Source organism: Ornithorhynchus anatinus, chromosome 11 (assembly GCF_004115215.2).
Source record: "Ornithorhynchus anatinus isolate Pmale09 chromosome 11, mOrnAna1.pri.v4, whole genome shotgun sequence".
NCBI lineage: Eukaryota > Metazoa > Chordata > Mammalia > Monotremata > Ornithorhynchidae > Ornithorhynchus > Ornithorhynchus anatinus.
The window spans coordinates 37,946,064-37,971,697 of NC_041738.1; the positions used below are offsets into that span (position 1 = coordinate 37,946,064).

The 25,634-nt window shown below is 45.5% G+C and overlaps 1 protein-coding gene across 1 annotated transcript in view; it reads right to left on the reverse strand.

Annotated features, from left to right (window-relative positions):
• PKD1L3 (polycystin 1 like 3, transient receptor potential channel interacting) overlaps positions 1 to 25,281 on the reverse strand; it is a 42,140-nt gene extending 16,859 nt beyond the window's left edge. The window contains exons 1-17 of the mRNA XM_039913627.1: positions 24,984 to 25,281; positions 18,017 to 18,060; positions 16,882 to 17,247; positions 15,623 to 15,772; positions 14,516 to 14,647; positions 12,967 to 13,143; positions 12,328 to 12,455; positions 12,117 to 12,243; positions 10,665 to 10,793; positions 9,168 to 9,399; positions 7,075 to 7,268; positions 6,335 to 6,565; positions 5,669 to 5,770; positions 4,769 to 4,947; positions 3,764 to 3,910; positions 1,346 to 1,548; positions 504 to 703 (exon numbers count right to left, since the gene is read on the reverse strand). Coding sequence (XP_039769561.1) covers positions 504 to 703; positions 1,346 to 1,548; positions 3,764 to 3,910; positions 4,769 to 4,947; positions 5,669 to 5,770; positions 6,335 to 6,565; positions 7,075 to 7,268; positions 9,168 to 9,399; positions 10,665 to 10,793; positions 12,117 to 12,243; positions 12,328 to 12,455; positions 12,967 to 13,143; positions 14,516 to 14,647; positions 15,623 to 15,772; positions 16,882 to 17,247; positions 18,017 to 18,060; positions 24,984 to 25,281 — 3,039 coding nt within the window. The remainder of the gene's footprint in view (positions 1 to 503; positions 704 to 1,345; positions 1,549 to 3,763; positions 3,911 to 4,768; positions 4,948 to 5,668; positions 5,771 to 6,334; positions 6,566 to 7,074; positions 7,269 to 9,167; positions 9,400 to 10,664; positions 10,794 to 12,116; positions 12,244 to 12,327; positions 12,456 to 12,966; positions 13,144 to 14,515; positions 14,648 to 15,622; positions 15,773 to 16,881; positions 17,248 to 18,016; positions 18,061 to 24,983) is intronic.
• Between the last annotated feature and the right edge of the window lie 353 nt (positions 25,282 to 25,634).

Below are 25,634 nucleotides of genomic sequence, written 5' to 3' on the forward strand. Positions count from 1 at the left end.
AAATGGCTTCAGGCACATCTGAGGAAGCTCAGCTGGGGTGATCTTTTATTGAAGGGAAAGTAACCGAATTTGGATTTCCTTCCTGCATCCCCAGAAGTGGCCACTTTATTCTTTGTGAGAGGTATCAAACCAGGGATGGTTTCTCAGTGCACTGAGAAAGAGAGGAATGTGTTGTGTCGTGAAGGTTTCCTTTGCAAAAAATAAACTCGATCTTTAGGTAGTCAATACCTTTACCAAAGACATTTGGAAAAAAGATCAGTCAGAAAAAGAGCATTTAAAAGCAGAGCCCAAAGCAAATGTAAGGTTTCTAGCCTGAGCCCCACAGTGAGCTTTACAGTCGGCAGATGGATGGGCTGAAGTGATAAGGGGTTGTAGATTAGGATTTCTTTTAATTTATACGGGAACTGTGGGGTCACAAGTGTCTTTGGGGAGTTGTCATTCTGGGCACAATACACTTCTGTACTTTCCTCTGCACTAGGAAGGAATCACGACACTGAACTTACCTCAACGATCTGCGTGACGGGGGCAACCCTGGAGGAAGTTCCCAAAGGAGGGGAGGCCTGAATGGGAATGGACGGAGGGGTCAAGTCCTTTGGTCGCACCAGCTGGAAGATCCTCCCAATAACAAGATTGATGGGGAAGAGGATGGCCGTAGTTTGTACGCTGTTAAACAACTCAGACCAGGTCACGGCAAACGGGCCCACTGAGTGAAAGCGGAGAAGATATGCTCTCGTTAGCTCCCCTCACCATCACTTAGATCGGAATCGCCGAGCTATTTCTAAAATGACTTGGCTGTTTCACTAGGCACGCTGTTGGGGATGAATATCCGTGGGAGAGTGTTAGCGGGTCAACTTAGAAATAAAAATGATCAACCCGGTATTGGGCCTTCCAGGGCCCCCCAAAACCCTCATCTTCCTCATGTGCTTCTGGGCAAGTTGTATCATTAGTAGATGACGGAAGGCAGAGTAGTCTTGAAAAAGGGTCTTCTGTTTCAGAGAGCACAGGAAGGAAGCTATAGATGGTATTTTCTAAAGGGAGGGATGAAGGCAGGATATTTAAGATCCCTATGGCCTGGTGGCTTTAATAATCAGTGGCATTTATTGAGCATTCACTATGTGCAGAGCACTGTGATAATAAAAAATAATAATTATGGTGTTTGTTAAGCGCTGTTCCAAGTGCCGGGGTAGATACGAGGTAATCAGGTTGTCCCACATGGAGCTCACGGTCTCAATCCTCATTTTACAGATGAGGTAACTGAGGCGCAGAGAATTTAGTGGCTTGCCCAAGGTCACACAGCAGACAAGTGGCGGAGCCGGGATTAGAGCCCCCATACTGAACACTTTACCCATATCCTGCTGGACCCTGGTGTTCCCAGTGTTCCTTTCTTTCCAAAACATGATGTTGATGACCATATTGCAGAGAAGGAGCGTCACACAGCAGGAAAGCCGCTGGACCCGGGAGAACGGATTCCAGGGACATCGGGTCAGCACAGAGAGCCAGAGGTAATCCTGAGTGAATCCTTCTATGATCTTGGAGGAGTACAAGTGTCTGACAGAAGAAAATAGGAGAAAAAACAATTTGGATTCTATTCCATCCAACTTTATTCATATTAATGTCTTTTCTTCATATTCATGTCTGTCTCTCCCTCTAAGCTTTAAGCTTGTTGTGAGCAGAGAACATCAACTCTGTTATTTTGTTCTCTCCCCCATGCTTAGTCCAGTGGCCTTCACACAGTAAGCGCTCAATAAATACCATTGATTAATTGATCCTCGTCTCCTTTTATCATCCCCCCATACCGGTACAATGTGAACAAATCATTTCAGACAGATTTTCATGAAAATTAAATGAAAAGAGTTTAGAAGGTAATGATAATTATGGTATTTGTTAAGCGCTTACTATGCACCAAGCACTGTTCTAAGCGCTGAGGTAGATACAGGGTAATCGGGTTGTCCCACATGGGGCTCACACTTTTAATCCCCATTTTAATAATAATTATGTTGGTATTTGTTAAGCGCTTACTATGTGCAGAGCACTGTTCTAAGCGCTGGGGTAGATACAGGGTAATCAGGTTGTCCCACATGAGGCTCACAGTCTTAATCCCCATTTTACAGATGAGGTAACTGAGGCACAGAGAAGTGAAGTGACTTGCCCACAGTCACACAGCTGACAAGTGGCAGAGCCAGAATTCGAACTCATGACCTTCGAATCCCAAGCCAGGGCCCTTTCCACTGAGCCACGCTGCTACAACAGATGAGGGAACCGAGGCATAGAGAAGTTAAGAGACTTGCCCAAGGTCACAGAGCAGACGAGAGGCAGAGCTGGGATTAGAACCCATGTCCTCTGACTGCCAAGCCCGGGCTCTTTCCACTAAGCCACACTGCTTACTCTACTTATAATGAGAGAAGGAGATCATCACATTCTATAGTGTGAGAACCAATTCATGGCTGTGCGATGGTAAGCTTGGATTTCACTACTATTAATAAAATGAGAAGCAGCGTGGCCTAATGGATAGTAGACGCTTACTCAGTGCCAAGCATTATGCTAAGGGCTGAGGTAGGTACAAGATCAATCGATGGCATTTATTGAGTGCTTACGGTGTGCGGAGAACACTGTAGGAAGCCGCGTGGCTCCGTGGAAAGAGCCCGGGCTTGGGAGTCAGAGGTCAGGGGTTCAAATCCCGGCTCTGCCACTTGTCAGCTGTGTGACCCTGGGCAATAATAATAATAATGATGTTGGTATTTGTTAAGCGCTTACTACGTGCAGAGCACTGTTCTAAGCGCTGGGGTAGATACAGGGTCATCAGGTTGTCCCACGTGAGGCTCACAGTCTTCATCCCCATTTTACAGATGAGGTAACTGAGGCACAGAGAAGTGAAGTGAGTTGCCCACAGTCACACAGCTGACGAGCGGCAGAGCCGGGATTCGAACCCATGACCTCTGACTCCCAAGCCTGGGCTCTTTTCACTGAGCCACGCTGCTTCTCTAAGCAGTCACTTCACTTCCCTGCGCCTGTTACCTCCTCTGCAAAATGGGGATTAAGACTGTGAGCCTCACGTGGGACAAGCTGATTATCCTGTAAATCTACCCCAGAGCTTAGAATAGTGCTCTGCACATAGTAAGCACTTAACAAATAACATCATTATTATTATTATTACAGTGGAATAGAATTGGTAGACACGTTCCCTGCCCACAAGGAGTTTACAGTCTAGAGGGTAATCATATTGGATACGGTCTCTGGCCCAACAAAGGACTCATGGGCTAAGAGGGAGGAAAGGAGTTACAAATGAGGTAACTGAGGCCAAGAGAAGTTAGTGACTCAATCAACCCCACATAGACAAGTGGCAGAGTCAAGATTAGAACCCAGGCCTTCTCATTCCCAGTCCTATCCTCTCTCCTTTAAACAGAGAAAATCGTATTTTTTCTAGGAGTGCTGTTTAATTTTATTATCTGCATCCTGAATCCTATTAGGCCCAGGGCACATGTTTATTTTCATGACTGATTTATTCCCATTATATTTCCCCTGTTCCTAAAGACTACATAGGAGGACTTCTTAAAATATAATTATGCAGCGGGGAGGAGTATACCTGTCAGATCTATTTATCAATGATATGATTTACTTTAGAAGCTACAGTAGCAACCAAATATCACTCAGCATAAATGATGTAAAGAGATGTAAAAAATGATGCCCTAGAAAAGCAGATTTCAGGTGATATATATATATATATATATATATATATATATATATATAAATGCACGGCTGATACCTAAAGGAAAACAGTTGTTTCTTTGAAGCAGATGAAAAGACCCGGTCATGTAGACAGTCTCCTATATCAACAGCCAGCCAAGAGTTGCACAGGAAATGCCATTTTTTCTTTGCTGCCACATCACTGACTATAACCTGGCTCACATACCTATAAGGAGAGAAGGAGGAAATAATCACATCCTATAGCGTGAGAACTAATTCATGGCCGTGCAATGCGGATTTCGCTATCGTTGATGAAATGGCAGCGTGGCTCAGTGGAAAGAGCCCGGGCTTGGAGTCAGAGGTCATGGGTTCGAATCCCGACTCTGCCATCTGTCAGCTGTGTGACTGTGGGCAAGTCATTTCACTTCTCTGTGCCTCAGCTACCTCATCTGTAAAATGGGGATTAACTGTGAGCCTCACGTGGGACAACCTGATGACCCTGTATCTACCCCAGCGCTTAGAACAGTGCTCTGCGCATAGTAGGCGCTTAAATGCCAATGTTGTTATTGTTAAATGAGAAGCAACATGACCTAGTGGGTAGAGCATGGGTCTGGAAGTCAGAAGGACCTGGGTTCTAAACCCGTCTCTGCCACTTGTCTGCTGTGCAACCTTGGGCAAGTCACTTCACTTCTTTGTGCCTCAGTTACTTCATCTGTAAAATGGGGATTAAGACGGTGAGCCCCATGTGGAACACGGACTATGTCCACCGTGAATAACTTGTATCTACCCCAGGGTTTAGTACAGTGCCTGGCACATGAGAAGCGCTTAAAAAAAACCATTAAAAAAAATCATGTGAATGATGGCTCTGGACTGCCAAGAGCCAAGCAGAAAAATGGTCGAGACTTCTCCCTCTAAACAGCTCAGACCCTGGAGCACAATAAAGTTGGTAACCAGCCATTTTGCATATATTTCTACAGCACCATCAATTCTTCCTGAAAAAGTCTGCTATTCTTTCCCACTAGAGCTGATGATAGACAGAGCCGCAGAGAGAGGAAGCAAGCCCAAACAAAGTGACAGTATTTACCATGATGGGCTGGGGCCAGAATTGTCATGCCAGAGTCGGATGCTATGCAATTCTCCTAGCGGGGATCTGGTTGTGAGCAAGAAGACATCCAGGCCCCCACGTTCAAAGACAGTTTTCTGGGGGTCACTCAGGTGGTGCGGTTCGCTCCTTCCCTCTGTCCCATACAGGGTGAGAATAACCTCAAATTCAACAGAAGAGGATAAAATCAGGCGTGTCTAACATCCTCCCCTTCTAGACTGCAAGCTCGTTGTGGGCAGGGAACTTGTCTACCTACTGTGATGAATTGTATCCTCCCATTAAGTGCTAAGTAAATATGACTGATTGATGAAATGTTTGGGTGAGGCTGGGAAAGTAGACTTTTGGGAAATAGATCCATGATAAATGTGGACCACAGCAGAGGAGGTGGGGGTTGATGGGGAAGCAGCGTGGCTCAGTGGAAAGAGCACGGGCTTTGGAGGCAGGGCTCATGAGTTCGAATCCCAGCTCTGCCACTTGTCGGCTGTGTGACTGTGGGCAAGTCACTTAACTTCTCTGTGCCTCAGTTCCCTCATCTGTAAATGGGGATTAAGACTGTGAGCCCCACGTGGGACAACCCGATTCCCCTGTGTCTACCCCAGCGCTTAGAACAGTGCTCGGCACATAGTAAGCGCTTAATAAATACCAACATTATTATGTGAGAGCGATCTGGTTCTATTTTTTTGGATCCTAACTAGGAACGGCAGGGTCTCTGGCGTCACAGAAGCCAGGATTTGGAAACAGAAATGCAAAAGAGGAAACAGTGATCCCTGGACTCGTCTACCAAAATAGGAATGGGGCTATTCTCCAGGAAGTCACCAGGTCAGACTAGGGTCAGGGCAGAGAAGTCTAGTGAAGGAATGAAGCCTATCTGGTTTCACCTACCTTGGCTGTTGTAGCTGCTCTTCTGCGATAACCAGTGAAGACCTGGATGAGGTAGCAAAACTGAGCAACCGGATCATTATCTGCCAGGATTGTGAGTTTCGCCTACGGAATGAAGAAAATGGAAACGTCACATTCTTCTTCTAAACACAGAACGCAGCAGAAAGCACTGCCGCATTTGTCAGTCATTCAACGAACGGTATTTATTGAGTGTTTACTGTGCGCAACGCACTGTACTAAGGGCTGGGATGGGTACGAGCAAAATGGGTTAGAAGCGGAGCCATCCATCTTATGATCCTATCTATTGAGCATTTATGAGATCGCCATGACATACAGAATGCTAAAGGCTGTGAAGATGTTTCATTTATCTTTCAGTTTTCTTTATGAAATTCTCTTCCAAGTTTACTCAGACTAAAATAATTATGCAAAACACACATCCCTGTCAAAAGGATAATTCTAAATATTCTGATGATAGGTTTTATAGGCGGGAGGTTTAGGAAAATACTTCATCATTTTTGGAGGGTCAAATATGTTCACAGAACAGCTAGGCTGTTCTATTTCCACAGCCCCTATCAAGATGGTACCTGGAGAGATGACAGAGAAATGTTCTAGTCTGACACCCCACACAGAAGGAAAGGTATTTTGGCAAAATTCTCTGTATCACCTCACCTTTTGTAAGTCCTCTTTGTCTCTCCTCCAAGCCCACATGACGATGATGACATAGAATCCCAAAAGGCTGGCCAACAAAGACACCCCAACAGGATTGGAAGTCACTCCAAGAAATAACTGGACTGTATCCCTAACATTCACCATTCTGGGCACGATGAAGAACGTGCTGCCAAAAAAGGTCAGGTGGTCACAGAGGCACTGGGTCCTTGTGATGGTGCTCTGCGGTCCTACCTACAATAACAGAAAATTAACTTCACAATCAACTCAGTGGGTTAGCCAAGGAAGAGACAAGGCCGCACACGGGCAGAGGTTGGACTCTGAGCTATGGATGAGCGAACCAGCCAATTAATCAATGAGTATTTAGCCCCAATAACTTGCTCAGCAGGGAAGGACCTAAAGTCTCTGAGAGGGTTGCAGTTTAAATTCATAAAAGAATTGAGGGCAGAGGAAAGATTGGGCCCTGTTTCCCACCCTGGGACAGACACCAGGATCTGAGATTTGGGGGGATCTCCCGATTTGAGTCTCGGTTTGGATCTTGAATAATGAAAATTGCTTTAGGAAATCCCAGCTGAACAATTCTGTCATCTGAAATCCCATCCCAGACTTCACTGAGCGGTGTGAGCAAGATGTATTTCTTGGGATTTGGCATCAGTTCTCTGTCTTCCCCTAGAGTTTCATGTTACTGCCTAGCTTGGGCTCATATTTCCTATAAAGAACAACACAAATCATTTACTTCTTACTTGGCATCCATCGCTTTTCCAAGTCTTATTGTAATGGTCCCAGAAGCAGCATTGAGTGGCAGCGGTTATGACAGAGAATACCATGGGAGTCTGCAGTTTGAACTCTTTGGGTTGAGCTATTTCAACCGTTACGTAGTAAGTCCCCATTCCGTATTGAAGACTTGCTGGAGAGAGCACCCAAGTATACTCTTCATCTTTGAACATAAAAGAGTACAGTACATCTTAAATCCACACGCTTCGCAGTTACGCTCCAGAACCCTCTGGAGATGTGGAAACTGAGGCTGGATGGGAAGTAATTTTCTCAAGATCACGCGTCAAGCCGCGGAAGAGGCAGCAACAGACCCCGGGGCTCATACCTGGAGCCCCCGTTCTGACCCTTAGACCGATCGATCAGTCAGTAGTATTTACTGAAGGTCTACGTGCAGACCACTGTAGAAGATCTCGGGAGAATCCAATCAGGGGTGAAAGTAACCAGGAATGCACCGGAAGAGGGCTCTGGCAAGAAAATTAAAACCAGTTGTTCCAGCTTTTCCTCAGCGGCATCGGGCTTTACGGACCCAGGAAGCATACACAAAGCATAGGTGCAAGGTGGTGACCATGGGCAGCATACTGATAATGTTGGTATTTGTTAAGCGCTTGCTATGTTCTAAGCGCTGCGGTAGATACAAGGTCAACAGGTTGTCCCACGTGAGGCTCACAATCTTAATGCCCATTTTACGGACGAGGTAACTGAGGCCCAGAGAAGTGAAGTGACTTGCCCACAGTCACACAGCTGACAAGGGGCAGAGCTGGGATGCGAACCCATGACCTCTGACTCCCAAGCCTGTGCTCTTTCCACTGAGCCACGCCAAGCAGCACCCTCTGCTTCTGCAGAGAGTGGCAGCACTAGGAGAAGGGGAAGGCCCTGAACTCCAGCTTGGGATGGGAAAGGGCTGCGGTCAGCAGTGGCGTGAGTGGTTCGAGGATGGCAGGGAGTAACCGTCGGCAGGGGAATTAGCCGGAAACTACGCCGCAAGGAGTACGGAATCACCCTCATGTGGTGCCTTGCCAGCCCAGTCACCATCTTGCCACCCACCTGGGTATATGCTGCCATCGCCTATCTCCTGCCAACCCCAAATCTGGTTTCTGGGATAAAAGGCAGTGATGGCCCATTCCCGCCTCCCTTCCCTCCTACCACAATCACTGGAGTGCTCAGAGGTGGTGGGAGGAGCGGGGATTTGTCCCAGGGAGGAGGGGGAAGTCTTCAGGTTTGAGTGGGAGGCGTTGACTAAGCCTAAGCCCGCTGGCCCGTGGGAGAGCCGTTCCAGCTGCCCCTCCCCTCAAGGGAGAGTGTGGGGAGGCGAATGTCCCCTTTCTCGGGGTTTCTGTCCCCTGTTCCGCAGGTAAAGGCTGAGATGGGGAGGGAAAGATGGGGCAATCGGCCTCTGGCTTGGCCTGAGGCACTATCTCCTTCTGCTACATGGCTGGAGTCGTGTGTGGGTGCGTGTACACGTGTGGATGTGTATTCCACCCCTGAGTACGACAGACTTAGAAGACACAATCTCTGCCATCAAGGAACTTAACCTTATAGGGAAGAGAGAGAAAAATTAATTAGGAAAGATGAATATGTAAATGACTAAGTGCGTAAAGAGTCGAGTGTGCAAATTTATATGTACAGGAGTGCTACAGGGGGCTGTGAGCTCAAATTACGGAGGGGACACAAGAAAAAAAGCAACCCAAAATATACTTCTACCTAAGTCAAAATCAGTCTCTTATGAGTCACAGGACAAGGCAAGAAATCAGAGGGAACCAAAGAGATTGAATAGCTGGGAAAATATCGTACACAGCCTGAGTCGGTTGGAGGGCCCATCGACAGCACTAAAGACTGGTAAATAAATACCAATAATTGATGGGCAATGAGCGAGAACGGATGCTGCAAATGCTTCCGTCTGAAGGAAGAATAACACTAAATGATACCGCTTTGCAGTGTTATTAGAATAGCCTATGCGGTTAGTGCCGAATGTCACCATTTTTCAGGGAAACCCCCAGAGGCCTCCAGGGAGTCTCTTGAATCAAGACTGGAGTATCTCTCAACCCTCCTGCTAGGGTTTTACCTTTCTGCCACACTTTGTCCTTTGGGAGGGTGATGTTCAGGATAAAGTGAGTACTGTTTGGTTGAAAAAGAAAGCCCAGGTAAAGGGTGATTTCCAGGGGATTTTCAGGCTCCACTTGGACTATCAGAGATTCCTCCAAGGACGTGATGTTCACTGTGATCACAAAACTGTCTGTGCTCATGTTGAATCTAGTGGGGGAAGTGTCACTGTTGTCATCTCTCCAGAGCATGAGCTGGAACAAAAAAAATAAACTGGGACTAGAGCTTTCAGATAGCTTTGGTTTTTTGTTTCTTTTCTTTCTTTTTTTTCTCTATGTCTCTCTCACTTTCTCTTTGTTTCTCTATCTTTCTCTTTCACTAAATCAATCAATCAGTGGTGTTTATTGAGCACTTACTATGTGCAGAGGCTTGCACTAACCACTTCCCTCTGCTCCCTCTACCCGCCCTCCCCCACCTCTCTGCAGCTAAACCCTCTTCTCCCCCTTTTCCCTTTCCTCCTCCTCCCCTTCTCCCGTCCCACCCCCTCAGCACTGTACTCATCCACTCAACTGTATATATCTTCATCACTCTATTCATTTTGTTTATTTTGTTTAATGAGATGTACATCACCCGGATTCTATTTAGTTGCCATTGTTTTTACGAGACGTTCTTCCTCTTGACTCTATTTATTGCCATTGTTCTTGTCTGCCCGTCTCCCCCGATTAGACTGTAGGCCCGTCAAAGGGCAGGGACTGTTTCTATCTGTTGCCGACTTGTACATTTCAAGCGCTTAGTACAGTGCTCTGTACATAGTAAGCGCTCAATAAATACGATTGAATGAATGAATGAATTAAAGTATAATACAACAGAGTTAACAATCACAGTCCCTGCCCACAACGAGTTTACTTTCACTCTCTCTCTTTCTCCTCCCCTCCTACTCTCTCCGCGAAATGTAGTAACACATTATAATTCCAAGGGCTCAAGATGCAAAGAATACTGATACTATGTATCCTAAATTTACTTAGTAGTCCTAAGATCCACGTTACTTATTTCTCTCAAATGCATAGGTTTGAATGTTAGTTTAGAGATCCTTCTTTTTGCTGTGAACTATTAATTTAGAAATTTAGTTTACAGAAGCAGCGAGGCTCAGCAGAGAGAGTCTGGGCTTGGGAGTCAGAGGTCACGGGTTCGAATGCGGCTCTGCCACTTGTCAGCTGTGTGACTGTGGGCAAGTCACTTCACTTCTCTGTGCCTCAGTTACCTCATCTGTAAAATGGGGATTAACTGTGAGCCTCACATGGAACAACTCGATTACCCTGTATCTACCCCAGTGCTTAGAACAGTGCTCTGCTAACATTATTATTATTATTACTCTAAAGCGGGAATGAAGGTACTTTAATTCTTTTGCTAGAGTTCCTAGAGGAAAAAAACAACAATAAAAAGAAACAGTAAATGATTTCCTTCCAGGTTGCCATATTCCTTCATCTTTTTTGAGGATTGACTAAGATTCAATACGCACCTCAACGTCCTCTCGCAGATTGCTGACTTGGAGTGCTTGATAATTAGAGGTGAGTACTACGCTTCCAATGCTTCCGACAATGTTCCTCTGGTCCAAATATTTGAAAGGGTTGAAAGCCAGTCCCATTACCTGATGCACAAAGAAAAGTCCAGCTTGTCAGTTGGTATGGCTTTGGGAAATGACAAGTTGTTGCTTAGCAAATACCAGTCCCTCAGTCTTCATCAGAGAAGCAGCGTGGCTCAGTGGAAAGAGCCTGGGCTTGGGAGTCAGAGGTCATGGGTTCAAATCCCGACTCTGCCCCTTGCCAGCTGTGTGACTGCGGGCAATTCACTTCACTTCTCTGGGCCTCAGTTCCCTCATCTGTAAAATGGGGATGAAGACTGTGAGCCTCACATTCCCCTGTATCTACCCCAGCGCTTAGAACAGTGCTCTGCACGTAGTAAGCGCTTAACAAATACCAACATCATCATCAGCCTGATTGCACAAGTTTAGGTCAATGCTAAAATCCTAATTAAAATGTGTTAGGTTAAGACATTAAGGGCAAATAGCTATCTGGTAACATTCTTTTACAATCAGATAGGTGAAAAAGCCAAAGATGCAAGACAGGCAGCTGAGCTCCCTTCAGCAGCTTGACCTTGTCCCAATTAACAACTGGAGGCTTGACTTCAGGGCTGGATTTCCCAATGGGTCCTAGAGGCCCTCAGCAGAAAAATTATGGGGGTGTTTGGCAATTTTCAAGTATCCCCCTCTCAAAAAAAACCCCAAGCCCCCAAACCCTTCTATAACAAAAACCACAATACCTATCATGTATTTTTGCAATTGCAACTTGTACCCTAAAAAAATCTGGACACCTTGAAATCCAGAGTTTGCAGGATTCAAGGTGGTAAGATTCCCCACAGTGTCTTTGAAGGGACTTACCTCAGGAGCAGTGTGATTATAACTGAGAGACTAAGGGCAAGATAAATGACAAATCCACCCCTCCTGGCACTGATGGTGATTTGGCAAATGATGAATAAAATACCATTTTTCCATGCAAACAAGTTACTGCTCTAGGTCAGCAGTTATTTTGGGCTTCCCCAACTTCTATGCTGCCAAATAAGAGCTGTAAATCTGTGTCCTTTGGAAGAAGCTGCTGTTTGGGCAGAAATGGAAGAAGGAAAATGTTCTGTAATGGACTAGGGTTGAAAATGTTCAACTCATATGTGGGACCTTGCAGCTGAATTCTAGGTAGGCATAAATGTTCCTGAATTCTACAGATCTGTATTTCTGTAAAAATTTCCCTTCCCTTCCCGATTAAGGATGGAAAACACTACTACTGAACATCAACTTTCCTAATGTGAATTTTGGCTATGCGAGTGAGCTATGTAAATAAGTGCCCTAGTTATTAGCCAAGACTTCATTGAGTAGCCTTCCTCCCATTTTAGCACTGGGCAGGAACAGTTTCTCACCTACCTGAACATTAATACCTGGATGTTTATTCAGGAGATCATTCAAAGCAGAGGCTGAAGGGAAGCTTAATTTCACTGGGGCTGGGTCACCCAGGGTGTAAGAACTCAAAGGGAGAGTTGAGATATTTTGGCTAAAGGGAAAAAAAAAGGAAAATGAGAATTCATTTTCAAGTGTTCTCTAAAGGCATATATGAAAATTCTTCTTTCTCTGTTACCTGCTCAGCAGCATAGTGGTAAGGGATGAGGTCACCTTCACTGAGGTTTCTGAGTTCAGGCAACCTTGTAAGAACACAGATTGTATCTTTTCTAGGACTATCAGGGAAACAGCCAACAAGTCTTCCATCTGCATTTGAAAAGGAAACCTTCAAAATATGCTACTGAAATGTTAGTGTTGACACATTCGGGGCCGGAACAGGGAACAAAAATGATTCTGGCTAAAATGATACTCAGAGTCCATGTTTCCCCAGAAAGGAACCTGTCTGTCTGTCCACCTCTTCCCCACCAAATCAAACTAGGATTCTTCCCAGTAAAATAACTCCTCACCCTAAGAACTAATCCTTAAATATCCTCAAAGAACATTTGTATACTGAAAGGGGAAGGTGCTATTTGTTCTTCTTCAGACTGCTACCTCCTGGACAGGATAGTTTAGCGTGACACTAGGAAGCTCAGTGTTGCTCTGTGGGAAAGTCCAGATGCAGGCCGGGCTGGATGGTTTCTGCGGTAAGCGAATGCCACAGCTGAAATCTTGTGAAAGGCCTGGGTCACATCAGGGGGAGGACAGGTGGCAGCAGGATCTATAGGGAGCGAAAAAGGATTTAACTCTAGAGCCAGTTAGCTTCGGATACCTCTCTTACCTCCTTGGTGTCCTGCTCCGATATTGGTAGATTTCTATCTCCGGCTTTCATGATGTTATTGAAGGAATGAAAAAGACAGGAGGCTGTGGGGAATTTGGAGTCAAAAGACCTGCCGTTCTGACATGGGACCCTCAGTAACTGCTCGCTCAGGTAGAGGAGGGAATCACTCACAATGATCTGGAAATTTCAAAAGCAAACCTAAAGTGAGCATTGGTCCTTGGCATATGAGGAGCAGGATTCATTCATTCATTCATTCAATAGTATTTATTGAGTGCTTACTATGTGCAGAGCACTGTACTAAGCGCTTGGAATATACAAATTGGCAACAGATAGGGACAGTTCCTGCTCTTTGACGGGCTTATATAAAACCTCATTTAAGTGAGATCTTTTAAAAAATATTTTACAGGTATTGGGAATCTTTCCACTGAGGTGCTGAAAGTGCGATTCAAAGCTCAACTGGCTCCTGAATATTAATTTCATCATCCAGATCTGGTAGGACTGAAATGATCTCATTTCTACTGGCTGTAAATTGAATAATCTCACGGCACTTCTGTCGTAAGAATCCGATACAACTTCCTAGTCATTGTAATGCATAAGCCTGCGGTGCCTCATTAGACGAAATGAAATGAATTCAGAGAAAAGCTGTCCGAGGGGCTGCAAGCCCTGGCCTATGTGCCTAGGGACTGAAAGAAATAAGGCCTGTCATCCATCTTGTTGAGGTCTGGAGACCCACTAGGCCTATAAATATGATAGCCCACATTTGAATTAGCCCTAGCGAGGTTTACTTGTGTTAACTCCTCTTCCTGGCTATCTGGACTTTCTTCTCCAGATACTAAGTACTGTATTAAGTACTTAGGAGAGTTCAATAGGTTCTATAATAATAATGTTGGTATTTGTTAAGCGCTTACTATGTGCAGAGCACTGTTCTAAGCGCTGGGGTAGATCCAGGGTAATGGGGTTGTCCCACGTGAGGCTTACAGTTAATCCCCATTTTACAGATGAGGTCACAGAGGCACAGAGAAGTGAAGTGACTTGCCCACAGTCACACAGTGCAAGGGATCTGATCCCTGCCCACAAGATGCTTACAATCTCCTGGGGGAGAGAAGCACAAAATAATTTACAGGTAGGAGGAAGAAGTACTTAAATAACAGAGTATATAAATCAGTAGGTACTTTTATTATTTTCCTAGGACTAATGAAAGTAGTCATTAAAACTTCATTCTGTTCTGCTTGGAATAGTCCCTGTAGGTCCACAAATGTTTAAAGGACAACAATGTTAAGGATGACACGTTAATCAGGAAAACTCGACACAGTCGCTTTTAGTCAAATAGTTCCCAGGCTCCCAAAGGAAATCGTTTTTGCTAATTTTTCTACAGGCCTAATAAGACCAACTTCCATACTGATTCCCAAGGAGGACGGGTGATAAAGATTTTCCTTGTCAAAGGGAATTTCTTTCACTCTGTCCCTTTCTTGGTTCCATTCGCCCTCTTCACTGCTCTTTGCTTTTCCTCTCCTTTATTCTTTTCTCCTTCTACTCACTGTCTCCTTACCTGGGCTGTCCTGGAGAAAAGTAAGTTGAGGTCTGTCAACTTCTGAAGGGCCTCGCAAGCTGTCTGAAGCGCTGGGAAAGATTCCAGATGGCGGATTGCTTCCCTCAAGTTTCCCATTGCTTCATCCATAGCCTATTGGAAACAAAGGACCGAACGGCTGCTACAAAGCCACAGCAGCATTGATAACTTAGAACACTTTATACGTGAGAATCATTTTGGTATTTACTGAGTGTTTATTAGGTGCCCGGCCCTATGCTAAATGCCGGAGTAGAATCGAGGTCATCAGATTGGGCACCGCCCCTGTCCATTGGGCTGCCTGACTTTGTTTTACTAGATTGCAATTTAACACTTTCAATACATGAATCATCAGGCTTTCTTGAAATACTGATTAACACCGGCAGTTTTTCTATAGATAGAAGAATACCATCACGCTGGTGGAGAAACAGCGTATCGGCTAAACAGCGATTGACCAAGGAAATGAAGGGGAGTGCATCCTAGTGGAAAGAACACAGGTCGAGGAGCCAGAGCTGGGTTCTAAAACTGGCTCTGCCACGTTGCCTCCCGGGTGACCTTGGAGAAGTCACTTCGCTTCTCGGTGCTTTAGTTTCCTCATCTGTAAAACGGGGAGTAAATAGTTGTTCTCCCTCTCCTTAGACCGTAAGCCCCATGAGGGATAGGGACTCTGCCTGATCTGACTGCAGTGGATCTACCCCCAGCCCTTAGCCCATAGAAAGTGCTTAACAAAAAACACAATTATTACTATTATTATGAGGGTAGCTGCAACTCCAGAAATAGGACTTGAGTTTGGAGTTCCTTGGTACTATCCGAAGTGAGAGAAGTTAAAAAAAAAGCATAATCCCTTTACAATTCCGTACTGTTCTTCTCTCAGGCTCATTTTCCTAATCTAATGCTTGGGAACAGATTTTTAGTGCAGGAGTGCTTGAAGTAGCCCATGACAGCAGGCTGGAGGGAGTAATGTGGCTGAAATAATTCTGGAACAGCAAAGTGATACATTTCGCTGTGGCCTCGCAGCTCAAGGATATGTGCTTTTGAATCGATATAGAAATAAACCCCCTCACGAGAATGTCCCAGAGAACTGTGCTTTGCCTTCCCTCCTTTAGAAGCTTGTCTGTTTCCAGAGCGGTTAGTAGAGATCTGATGCTGGGTCATCCGTAAGTTTGGGAGTCTTGAAAGTGGGGACTGATAGAGATTGGAATTGGTGACTAAGAGAGGCTCTGGCATACTTCCCTGGAAGTACTGAAAGACAGGATAAATATCTGAGGGAGTTTAAGGGGAATAATAATAACAATTATGATATTCGTTAAGCGCTTACTACGTGCAAGGCACTGTACTGTGTTGGTGTGGATGCAAGCGAATTGGGTTGGACACAATCCCTGTCCCACTTGGGACTCACAGTCTCGCTCCCCATTTTACAGATGAGGGAACTGAGGTGCAGAGAAATGAAGTGATTTGCCCAAGGTCACACAGCAGAAGTCTTCCTTGGAGGCAGAAGTAGAGACCAAATATGACCTTCCATCCACATGCTTACATGAACGATTGCAAAAATAGGTACATCATAATAATGATAATAATTGGCCTAGTGGGTAAAGCGTGAGCCCGGGAGTCAGAGGACCTGGGTTCTAATCCCAGCTCGGCCACTGCCTGCTGTGTGACCATGGACAAGTCACTTAACTTCTCTGGGCCTCAGCTACCTCATCTGAAAAATGAGGATTAAGATTATAAGCCTTCTGTGGGACATGGACTGAGTCCAACCTGATCAGCTTGTATCTATCCCAGCACTTAGTAAATGTCTGGCATATAGTAAGTGGCTAATACAATAAAAGCTATAATAATATTAATAATAATTATGGTTTTTGTTAAGCGCTTACTATGTGCCAAGGACTGTACAAAACGCTGGCGGGAAGGGTGGATACAGGATAATCAGGTCCCACACGGACTTAGAGTCTAAGTAGGAGGGAGAACAAGTATTGAATCCCCATTTTGCAGATGAAGAAACTGAGGGACAGAGGAGTTAAGTGTGACTTACCTAAGGTCTCACAGCGGACGAACGGCGGAGCTGGGATTAGAACCAAGGTCCTCTGACTCCCAGCCACGGGATCTTTCCATTAGGTCACCATAACATGTAATAATAATAATAATACTCGTGGCATTTGTTAATCGCTTACTATGTGCCAGGCACTAGATACCAAGGTGAGCCAGCCTAACTTTGAAACCTTGAACCAGAAACTTTTGTCTTCTTAAGTTTAAAAATGCCACATGGTGAGGAACAATAAATAAATCTCTATTCCTGTGTCGCTACCCCGAGTTAGAATAAGCCAGATGAGGTCATAGTTCATGATTCCTACCTGAATAGCCTCTTTGGTGGAGTTATTCTGAAATGACCCCTGGAGTAGAATAGTCAAGAACCTCAGGAATGGCTCTTCCTTTGCAACTGTGGTTATTTCTGATAGAGGTTTTTCAGGCTGAGTAATCGATGACGGTCTGATGTATTTTGGTGTCACCGGGAGAGACTGCTTGTCAAGTACAGCTGTTCCTGAAACAAGTTCCTGGGTGGTCCTTGGTTTAATCGATGAAGGCTCGATGTATTTTTGTGTCACTGGAACAGACCGCTCGTCAAGTACAGATGTAAATGAAACAACTTCCTGGGTGGTCTTTGGTTTAATGGTCGGAAGGGTGATTTTTTGGCAAATTCTTTTGCAGAACAATTTTGACTAGAAAAGATATAAGGGAGCAAATGAAAGTGTCTGCTTTTGCAAAATAATTCCGAGTAGTTAAAGATCTTGGCGGTTCTATTTCATTCTTCCCCATGTGCTCCGTGACATGAATTCACTAGTGAGCACCCCTGCCTACCGCCCTTATAGAGGAGGCAAAGGCTACAATGCCGAGAAGCTCCAGAAATGAGATTTTATCGCGTGGCTAGCAGGCGGAGTTCTATAATCTTGCACTAACTGAGAGCCAAAGAAAAGGAGCCAGCCCACACCATGCCATTTGCCATTGTGCTTCTGTGTAGTAGCGTGCACTATTATAGTCTGTATAATTTACTTACTTTTTTGTCTTTATGCTTACTGTGCCATCGCCATTAGGTTGTAAATCTCTTGGGGTCAGTGAATGTATCTTTTTCTTCTTCATCCCTAACCTTCCCAGCACCTAGTCCAGGGCTCAGCGTATACCCAGTGGACCTTCGGCAAAGGCTCCGGCCCGACAAATGGCTCTATTCACTGTTCTGACTATCGGCTACCAGACTACAGACGGTAATCACTTTAGGATGTTGCTCTGTGTGTCACTTGGAAGCTGAGGGGTGGGGAAGACTAAATTTCCAAAATTCCTTCTGCAGTTCTATGGCCTGCACATTACAGGCCTCGTGTAAACACAAAAGAGAATTCAGTCATCTCGACGTAACTGTGGCCAGACCGATTTTATAAGCAGCGGTGAGGGGACCAGTTCAATTCCAAGTTGTGTGTCGAGAAGTTAATCACTTACCGGAGTATTGTGAGGAGCATGCTGACCTCTGGAGGACGTGAACTCTGGAGAAAGAAAATAGCTTAAGGTCAAGAAGAGACCAGGATGTAGAGTATAAAGTCTACTCTTATATTTTAGGAAAACAAACTCAGCCAAATGAAGAAGAGAATCATTTTCATGGGGTTCCTAAGATCATTCGTTCCCACTTCCTGTCAAGGTGTCATTAATGTTGGTATTTGTTAAGCGCTTACTACATGCAGAACACTGTTCTAAGCGCTGGGGTAGATACAGGGGAATGAGGTTGCCCCACGTGAGGCTCACAGTCTTCACCCCCATTTTCCAGATGAGGGAACTGAGGCACAGAGAAGTGAAGTGACTTGCCCACAGTCACGCAGCTGACAAGGGGCAGAGTCATTACATTTGGGTTCGACAAATTGCTCAAGGAAGCAGCATCGTCTAGTGGCTAGAGCATGGGCCTGGGAGTCAGAAGGACCCGCGTTCTAATCCCAGCTCTGCCACTTGTCTTCTGCGTGACCTTGGGCAAGTCACTTCACTTCTCTGTACCTCGGTTAACCTCACTTGTAAAATGGGGATTAAGAACCGTGAGCCCCAAGTGGGACAGGTACTGTGCCCAAACTGATTACCTCATAACGGGGTTGACACATAGCGCTTAAAATATACCTCATTGTCATTATTATTATTATTGAAGATACTATTAAGCCTAAGGAGCATTATCCAAAGCCATCATTACTATTTAAATAAAATGAATTACAAAATGATTACTCTATGAATATTATTGGGGTGATAGTTACCATTTCATATTTCAATACCTATCATTCCCATAAGCCTCTAAATTAGGACGGTCAGGAATCAGGTCAGTGAGCATGTAAATACAGGAGATTCAGACCAGATTCTGCCCCCAGTCTTTTTTAAAAAAAATCACAGAGTAAGCACTTACTAAATACCATCGATGAATTGATTTTTAAAAACTTAGTTATCCTCGGAGAAGAGAGGACGTTCTGTCAAAGACGATAAAAATTGACGTAAAAGGGAGGCAGCAGGAACCGTACAGACAACAGTAATAATAATAATGATGGCATTTGTTAAGCGCTCACTATGTGCAAAGCACTGTTCTAAGCGCTAGGGGATACAAGGTGATCAAGTTGTCCCACCTGGGGCTCACAGTCTTAGAAAGGATTGGGAGAGATGAAGAATGGTGAGAGAGGCAGAGCAGAGGAACTGGGAAGATGAAGAAAGGATAGAGATTGAGAGGAGAGCAGCTTGAAAGAACACATACGAAAGACAAACGACGAGTTCATTCGTTCATATTTATTGAGCGCTTACTGTGTACAGAGCACTGTACTAAGCGGTTGGAAAGTACAATTCGGCAATAAAGAGAGACAATCCGTCCCCACAACGGGCATACAGTCGAGATGGGGGGAGACAGACGGCAAAACAGGTAAACGGGCATCAGTTGTAGAACACCGAGAACAGCAACAAAAAAAATAGATACCGTGTCCTCCGAACTTGTAGAAAGGCCAGAGCTGGGCCACCGGATACAGCCAAGAGTCATAGTTTCAGTGGATAATGCAGTGTTACCAGGCAGTCACTTCTCTCTCTGGGCAGATTCCCATTCCCGGCAACTCTCTGACTCTGTAACCGCCCCCCCCACTAAGGGAAGACCCCTCCAAGCACCTGTCTCCCTTCATCGGGATATCAATTCCACATCCGGCCAGCCCACGGACTAAAAATGACGGCATTCTGTCGGGACGAAAGGGCTCCAGTCAGAAGAGGAACAATATTGATGTGGCCCCTCTAGATAGCAGAGTGAAATAAAAACATTTGAAAAACTACAAAAAATGAAAGCCCACCCTCTCAACTACCGTAGCCAGGAGCAGGAGCACGTTGCTTTCCCAGAGGCCTCCTTTTCTGGATCAGACCCGCGGAAGAACATGTTAAATAATAATAATGTTGGTATTTGCTAAGCGCTTACTCTGTGCAGAGCACCGTTCTAAGCGCTGGGGTAGATACAGGGTCATCAGGTTGTCCCACGTGAGGCTCACAGTTCATCCCCATTTTACAGATGAGGTCACTGAGGTACAGAGAAGTGAAGTGACTTGCCCACAGTCACACAGCTGACAAGTGGCAGAGTCGGCATTCGAACCCAAGAGCCCACGTGGGACCTCTGACTCCCAAGCCCGGGCTCTTTTCCACTGAGCCCCGTTGCTTCTCTAAAAGAAGAGAAATGAGAAATGACTTACGTTATTAAAGAGAGATGACCTTTACTTACTGCTTTCCTCTTCCTTTGGGTCCAGCTTATATACTATTGTTGAGTGAGCTCACTCTCACTATTTATGTGAATTAATTAGAGCACAGGCCAGGGAGTCAGAGGGACCCCGGGGAGTCAGAGGGACCTGGGTTCTAGTCCCGGCTCTGCCACTGGTCTGCTTTGTAACCTTGGGCATGTCGATTCACTTCTCTGTGCCTCAGTTTTCTCATCTGCAAAATGGGGATGAAGACTGTGTGCCTCATGTGGGACAGGAACTGTGCCCAATCTGACTAGCTTGTCTCTACCCCCCCCCCCGCTTAGTAATAATAATGATAATAATAATAATAATGGTGTTATTTGTTAAGTGCTTACTATGTGCAAAGCACTATTCTAAGCCCTGGGAAATACAAGGTGATCAGGTGGGGCTCACAGTTTTAATCCCCATTTTACAGATGAGGTAACTGAGGCACAGAGAAGTGAAGTGACTTAATGTTGGTATTTGTTAAGCGCTTACTATGTGCAGAGCACTGTTCTAAGCGCTGGGGTAGACACAGGGGAATCAGGTTGTCCCACGTGGGGCTCACAGTCCTCATCCCCATTTTACAGATGAGGTAACTGAGGCACAGAGAAGTGAAGTGATTTGCCCAAGGTCACACAGCAGACAAGTGGCAGAGCTGGGATTTGAACTCCTGACCTCTGACTCCAAAGCCCGTGCTCTTTCCACTGAGCCACGCTGCTTCTCTACCCAAAGTCACCCAGCTGGCAAGCGGCAGAGCAGGGATTAGAACCCACGACCTCTGACTCCCAAGCCCGGGCTCTTTCCTCCGAGCCACGAGCTCCTGGCCCGTAGACAGCGCTTACCAAATACTTTTAAAAAAGCGTTCAAAGCCCTGGCAATTAGAAAGCCTTCTGTAATGGAAGTGCTAGTTGTAGATAGTGAATAAAGGGTAAAGAAAAATAAAAATATGTGGAAACTATGCACGCAGACATCATACCTTTCTCCGGGTTAGGCAGGAGGCAGGGGAAAGGGATATTCAACTTCCCCAGATGTGTCCCTTTCCCGGGCTAAATGGACAGGGAACCTGCCTACCGACTCTGTTGGATTGTACTCTCCCAAATGCTTAGTTCAGTGCTCTGCACACAGCAAGTGCTCAATAAATATCACTGACTGATTGAGTCAAGGTGGTATTCCCTGTGTGCTGCCTGCTCCTGGGACTGGAAATGGTTTATAGGTTTCATCTAATCACCAGGTATTTACTGAACTTCCACAGGATGCTTAGCACTACTGTAGCTGCTTCAGACGCGTCTTTGAAATGCTAACCGGAGTAAAAATGAAAATGGCCATGTCAGCTGCTAGATTTTAGATGGAAGAATAAAGGAGCCGAGAGCCCAGAAGTCCAACCGTATGGGAATAAAAATGGATGAATTATCGTGTACAAAAAAATACCCAAAATGGGAGATTTTAGGTAATTAAATTAATTACGGAGAGGTACTGACGATAGCTGGGCGATCTATCGTCTTTGGAACGGTAAGCGTATCTCTTTGAAAATTATGTTACAGAACAGCACTAAAATGGAACGACTTTTTCCTTCTCGTTTTTAGCTTCCTGAAAATGCTTCTCTGGGGGATTCTAATTGGAAGTCATTTTCCGTCAAATAAAGGAAGACTGCCATCTTATCTTGACAGGTTAAATATTAAAGTATTTAGGGAATTGGTTAAATGTTTTCAACTACACTTAACCTAATGCGATGCGCTCCTATTCACAATCAATCAATGTCGGAAGCACTTGTTCTCTCCGGCTCCTATCTCGGAGCGTAACACACGTGTTTTAGAAGAGGAGCAGAGGCGAGACCAGGATTAATATCCGCCCAGTGAGCAGACATCATACAGATTTCCAGAACTCCGGCTGCCGGCCCAACGGACGTTCCCTCTAGCCTAGGGACCCGTCACCACGCTTCTGACCTCGGTAGCCTAGGGGGAAAATACCCGATTTTCCAGTAGGAGAAGCTGACACTGTGCCCGAGGCATGAGGTTGTTGGGGTTTTTTAAAAATGGTACTTGTTAAGCGCTCACTATGTTCCAGGCAATGTACTAAATGCTGGGGTAAGATACAAACGAAACAGAAGAGGAAACTGAGACATAGAGAAGTTAAGTGACAACCAAAGTCACACAGCAGACAAGTGACAAGTGACTCGTCTCTCTCGTGCAATCCACATAGTCGATGTGGTTGAATTTGCGCTCAGCACTGCATATCCGGTCAGTTCTACCTTCACGGTATCACTAAAATCTGCCCTTTCCATTCCACCCAAACTGCTAACATGTTAATCCAAGCACTTATCCTTTCCCGCCTTGATTACTCCTTGCTGACATCCCTGCCTCCTGTCTCTCTCCACTCTGGTCCATACTTCACTCCGCTGCCTTGATCATTTTTCTACCAAAACATTCAGTCCATGTTTCCCCCCTCCTCAAGAACTTCCGATGGTTGCCCATCCACCTCCGCATCAAACAGAAACTCCTTACCATCCGCTTTAAATGGCTCAATCAGCTCACTTCCTCCCATTTTATCTTGCTAACTCTCTATCACAGCCCAGCTTTAAAAGTCACTCAATCAACTCACCTCCTCCTATTTTATTTTGCTAATTTTCTATTTCAGCCCAGCCCACCCGCTTCACTCCTCCTACGTCAGCCTACTCACTGTACCTCGATCTCGTCTGTCTGGCTGCCAACCCCTTGCCCACATCTTTCCTCTGGTCTGGAATTCCCTCTCCCTTCATAAAGGAAAGACTTCCACTCTCCCCACCTTCAGAGTCTTATTAAAATCACGTCGCTAATCAATCAACGGTATTTATTGAGCGCTCACCACGTTGCAGAGCACTGTCCTAAGCACTTGGGAGAGTACGGTACAGCTGAGTGGGTAGACACGTGTCATGCCCATCAGGAACTTACAGTCTATAGGGGAAGGCGGACGTTAGTACAATAAATAGATTACGGAGGCCCAGAGGCCTTCCCCAACGAAGCTCTCATTTCCCCTACGTCCCCTTCCGTCCGCATCGTCCAGGTACTTGGGTCTGGTTACCCGTTAAGCACTTGATAATCACCCCACAGCGCTTAGGTACGTATCTGAAATATATTTATATTAACTTCTGTCTCCCACTCCATTCCTTGCGGGCAGGGAACGTGTCCAGCAACTCTTCCCAGTACTTAATACAGTGCTCAAAATATACCACTGATTGATCAATTAAAATGGCAGAACAGGATTAGAACCCAGGCCGGTTGCTCTTTCCATAGGGCCATGCTGCTTCCCTTACTCCTTCTTCAGGTAGATCCGCACCCTGGACTAACCATAGTCGGGTGGGTTCATCACTTACCATACTGACAGATAAAATGTTGTTTCACCGAGCATGGGTTCACACTGAATGAGATTAAATCTGAGTTTCTGGAAATGTAAACACAACCGTTGGAAGGGGGGGATCCATTTATTGCAGTCCGGCTGGAAGGGGCATCTGTGGGAAAGAAACCAAGTCCAGATCAGCCAGCGGCAAGTGATACAAAACGGTGCCAAGAAGCCCCTGGCAAAGAAATATCTCATATTATAATGATTTGAGTATTCTAAAATGCTTTTTTAACCTAAGACATCAGAGTTCACAAGATATCACAAGATTTTGACACACATCCAGGGTTTTCAGATGAATAATGATTTTCACTTCTCTCCTTATCTAAGGATTGTAGAGTTTCATGTCTTATCCTTGGGAGGAAAGGGGGAGCGTAGGACTTTTTCTCCCCATTTTACAGATGGGAAAAAGGGCCAGGAGAAACGAAGAGACTGACCTCCCCAAATTAATAATTCTCCTCTCCTTAGAAGATATCAAAGTGCTACGCACACTAGATGCTCAATCAATCCTAGTGATTGATCGATAAGGAGGCTAAGTAGAATTTGGATCTTTCGATTCCCAGGCTTGTACTGTCTGACTGTAATGGAAGTTTCTCTCTCTCTTCTGGGTTGACCTCTGCTTCTAGGGGAAGGAATAGCATACAAGCATTTGGAAAAATGAGGCAGATATTCTTTGCGCCATAATTCTGGGGGATTGATAGTCGTGCGATCCCTGAGCCCTCCGAGAAGCCCTCCTCAACTAAGCCTTCATTTCCCCTTCTCCCACGTCCTTCGGCATCGCCCTTCCACTTGGATTTTCACCCTTTATGCGCCTCAACCTCAGCCCCGCGGCTCTTATATAATAATAATATTGGTATTTGTTAAGCGCTTACTATGTGCAGAGCACTGTTCTAAGCGCTGGGGTAGATACAGGGTAATCAGGATGTCCCACGTGAGGCTCACAGTCTTAATCCCCATTTTACAGATGAGGTAACTGAGGCACAGAGAAGTTAAGTGACTTGCCCACAGTCCCCCAGCTGACAAGTGGCAGAGCTGTAATTTATTCTTGTTAATATCCGTCTCCCCCTCTAGAGGCAAAGCTCCTCGAGGGCAGGGAACATGCCTACCGACTCTCCCAAGTGCTTAGAACAGTGCCGTGCACATAGTAAGTGCTCAATCAATACGACCGATTGATCGGTTGGTTGAAGGAAATGAAGCCACTCCACAAACCAATGGAAGAAGCAGGAGTGCAGTACACGGAGGCGAAGGAACTTTTACAATTTAGCACCGCTCCCCTGGCCCGGATCACAGAATGGGGCAGATTTCCTCCCTAAACATCGGAACCTTACCTGGGTTGCCTTTTCCCTGATGGTCTACTGGCGGTCCTGAGTTCAGTCCAAACCACCACTTCTCCTGTTCTCTCAAAGATTCCTTGATGAGATCCTGAACGTCCTGGTTCCACGTGTAAGCAAGGTGCCCCCCCTGGGATCGGCAGTAGTTCCGGGCTTCCCCAAAGTTAAGAGTAAGCCAGTGAAGTTCAAAACAGGTCTTTTCCTTATGTTTCTCTGGGCACGTTAGCCCTCCCCCGCTAAGGATCACGCCCTGCCCGACGCAGAACCAAAGCCAGGCTCCTGCTCGGAAAACCATCATAGCTGGAGATTCTGCCAACGCACGGTTGGGCTGCCTCAGCAGCGGTCTGGTCCTTTTAGCTTTGATTTTCAATTTAAAGTCCCTAGACAATGAGGGAAAAGAGCCAAAGCTAAACAAAAAGCTCGAAGCTCAGGTTTCTAGCAGCTGCAGGCTATACAGTGGAGACCAATCAGGTGACGGGAAACCCCGAGAACTGAAGCCCCGATTATCATTCAATATTTCAATAGAGTTTTAGCTGTAGAATAGATGTTGTTTGCAGAGTCAAAGCAGGAAGTCTGCCCTACGTTGCCAGATCTTTTCATTATTCTATTCAGGCTTTTGCTTCAAAGCTGCAAAACTATCTTTTGTGC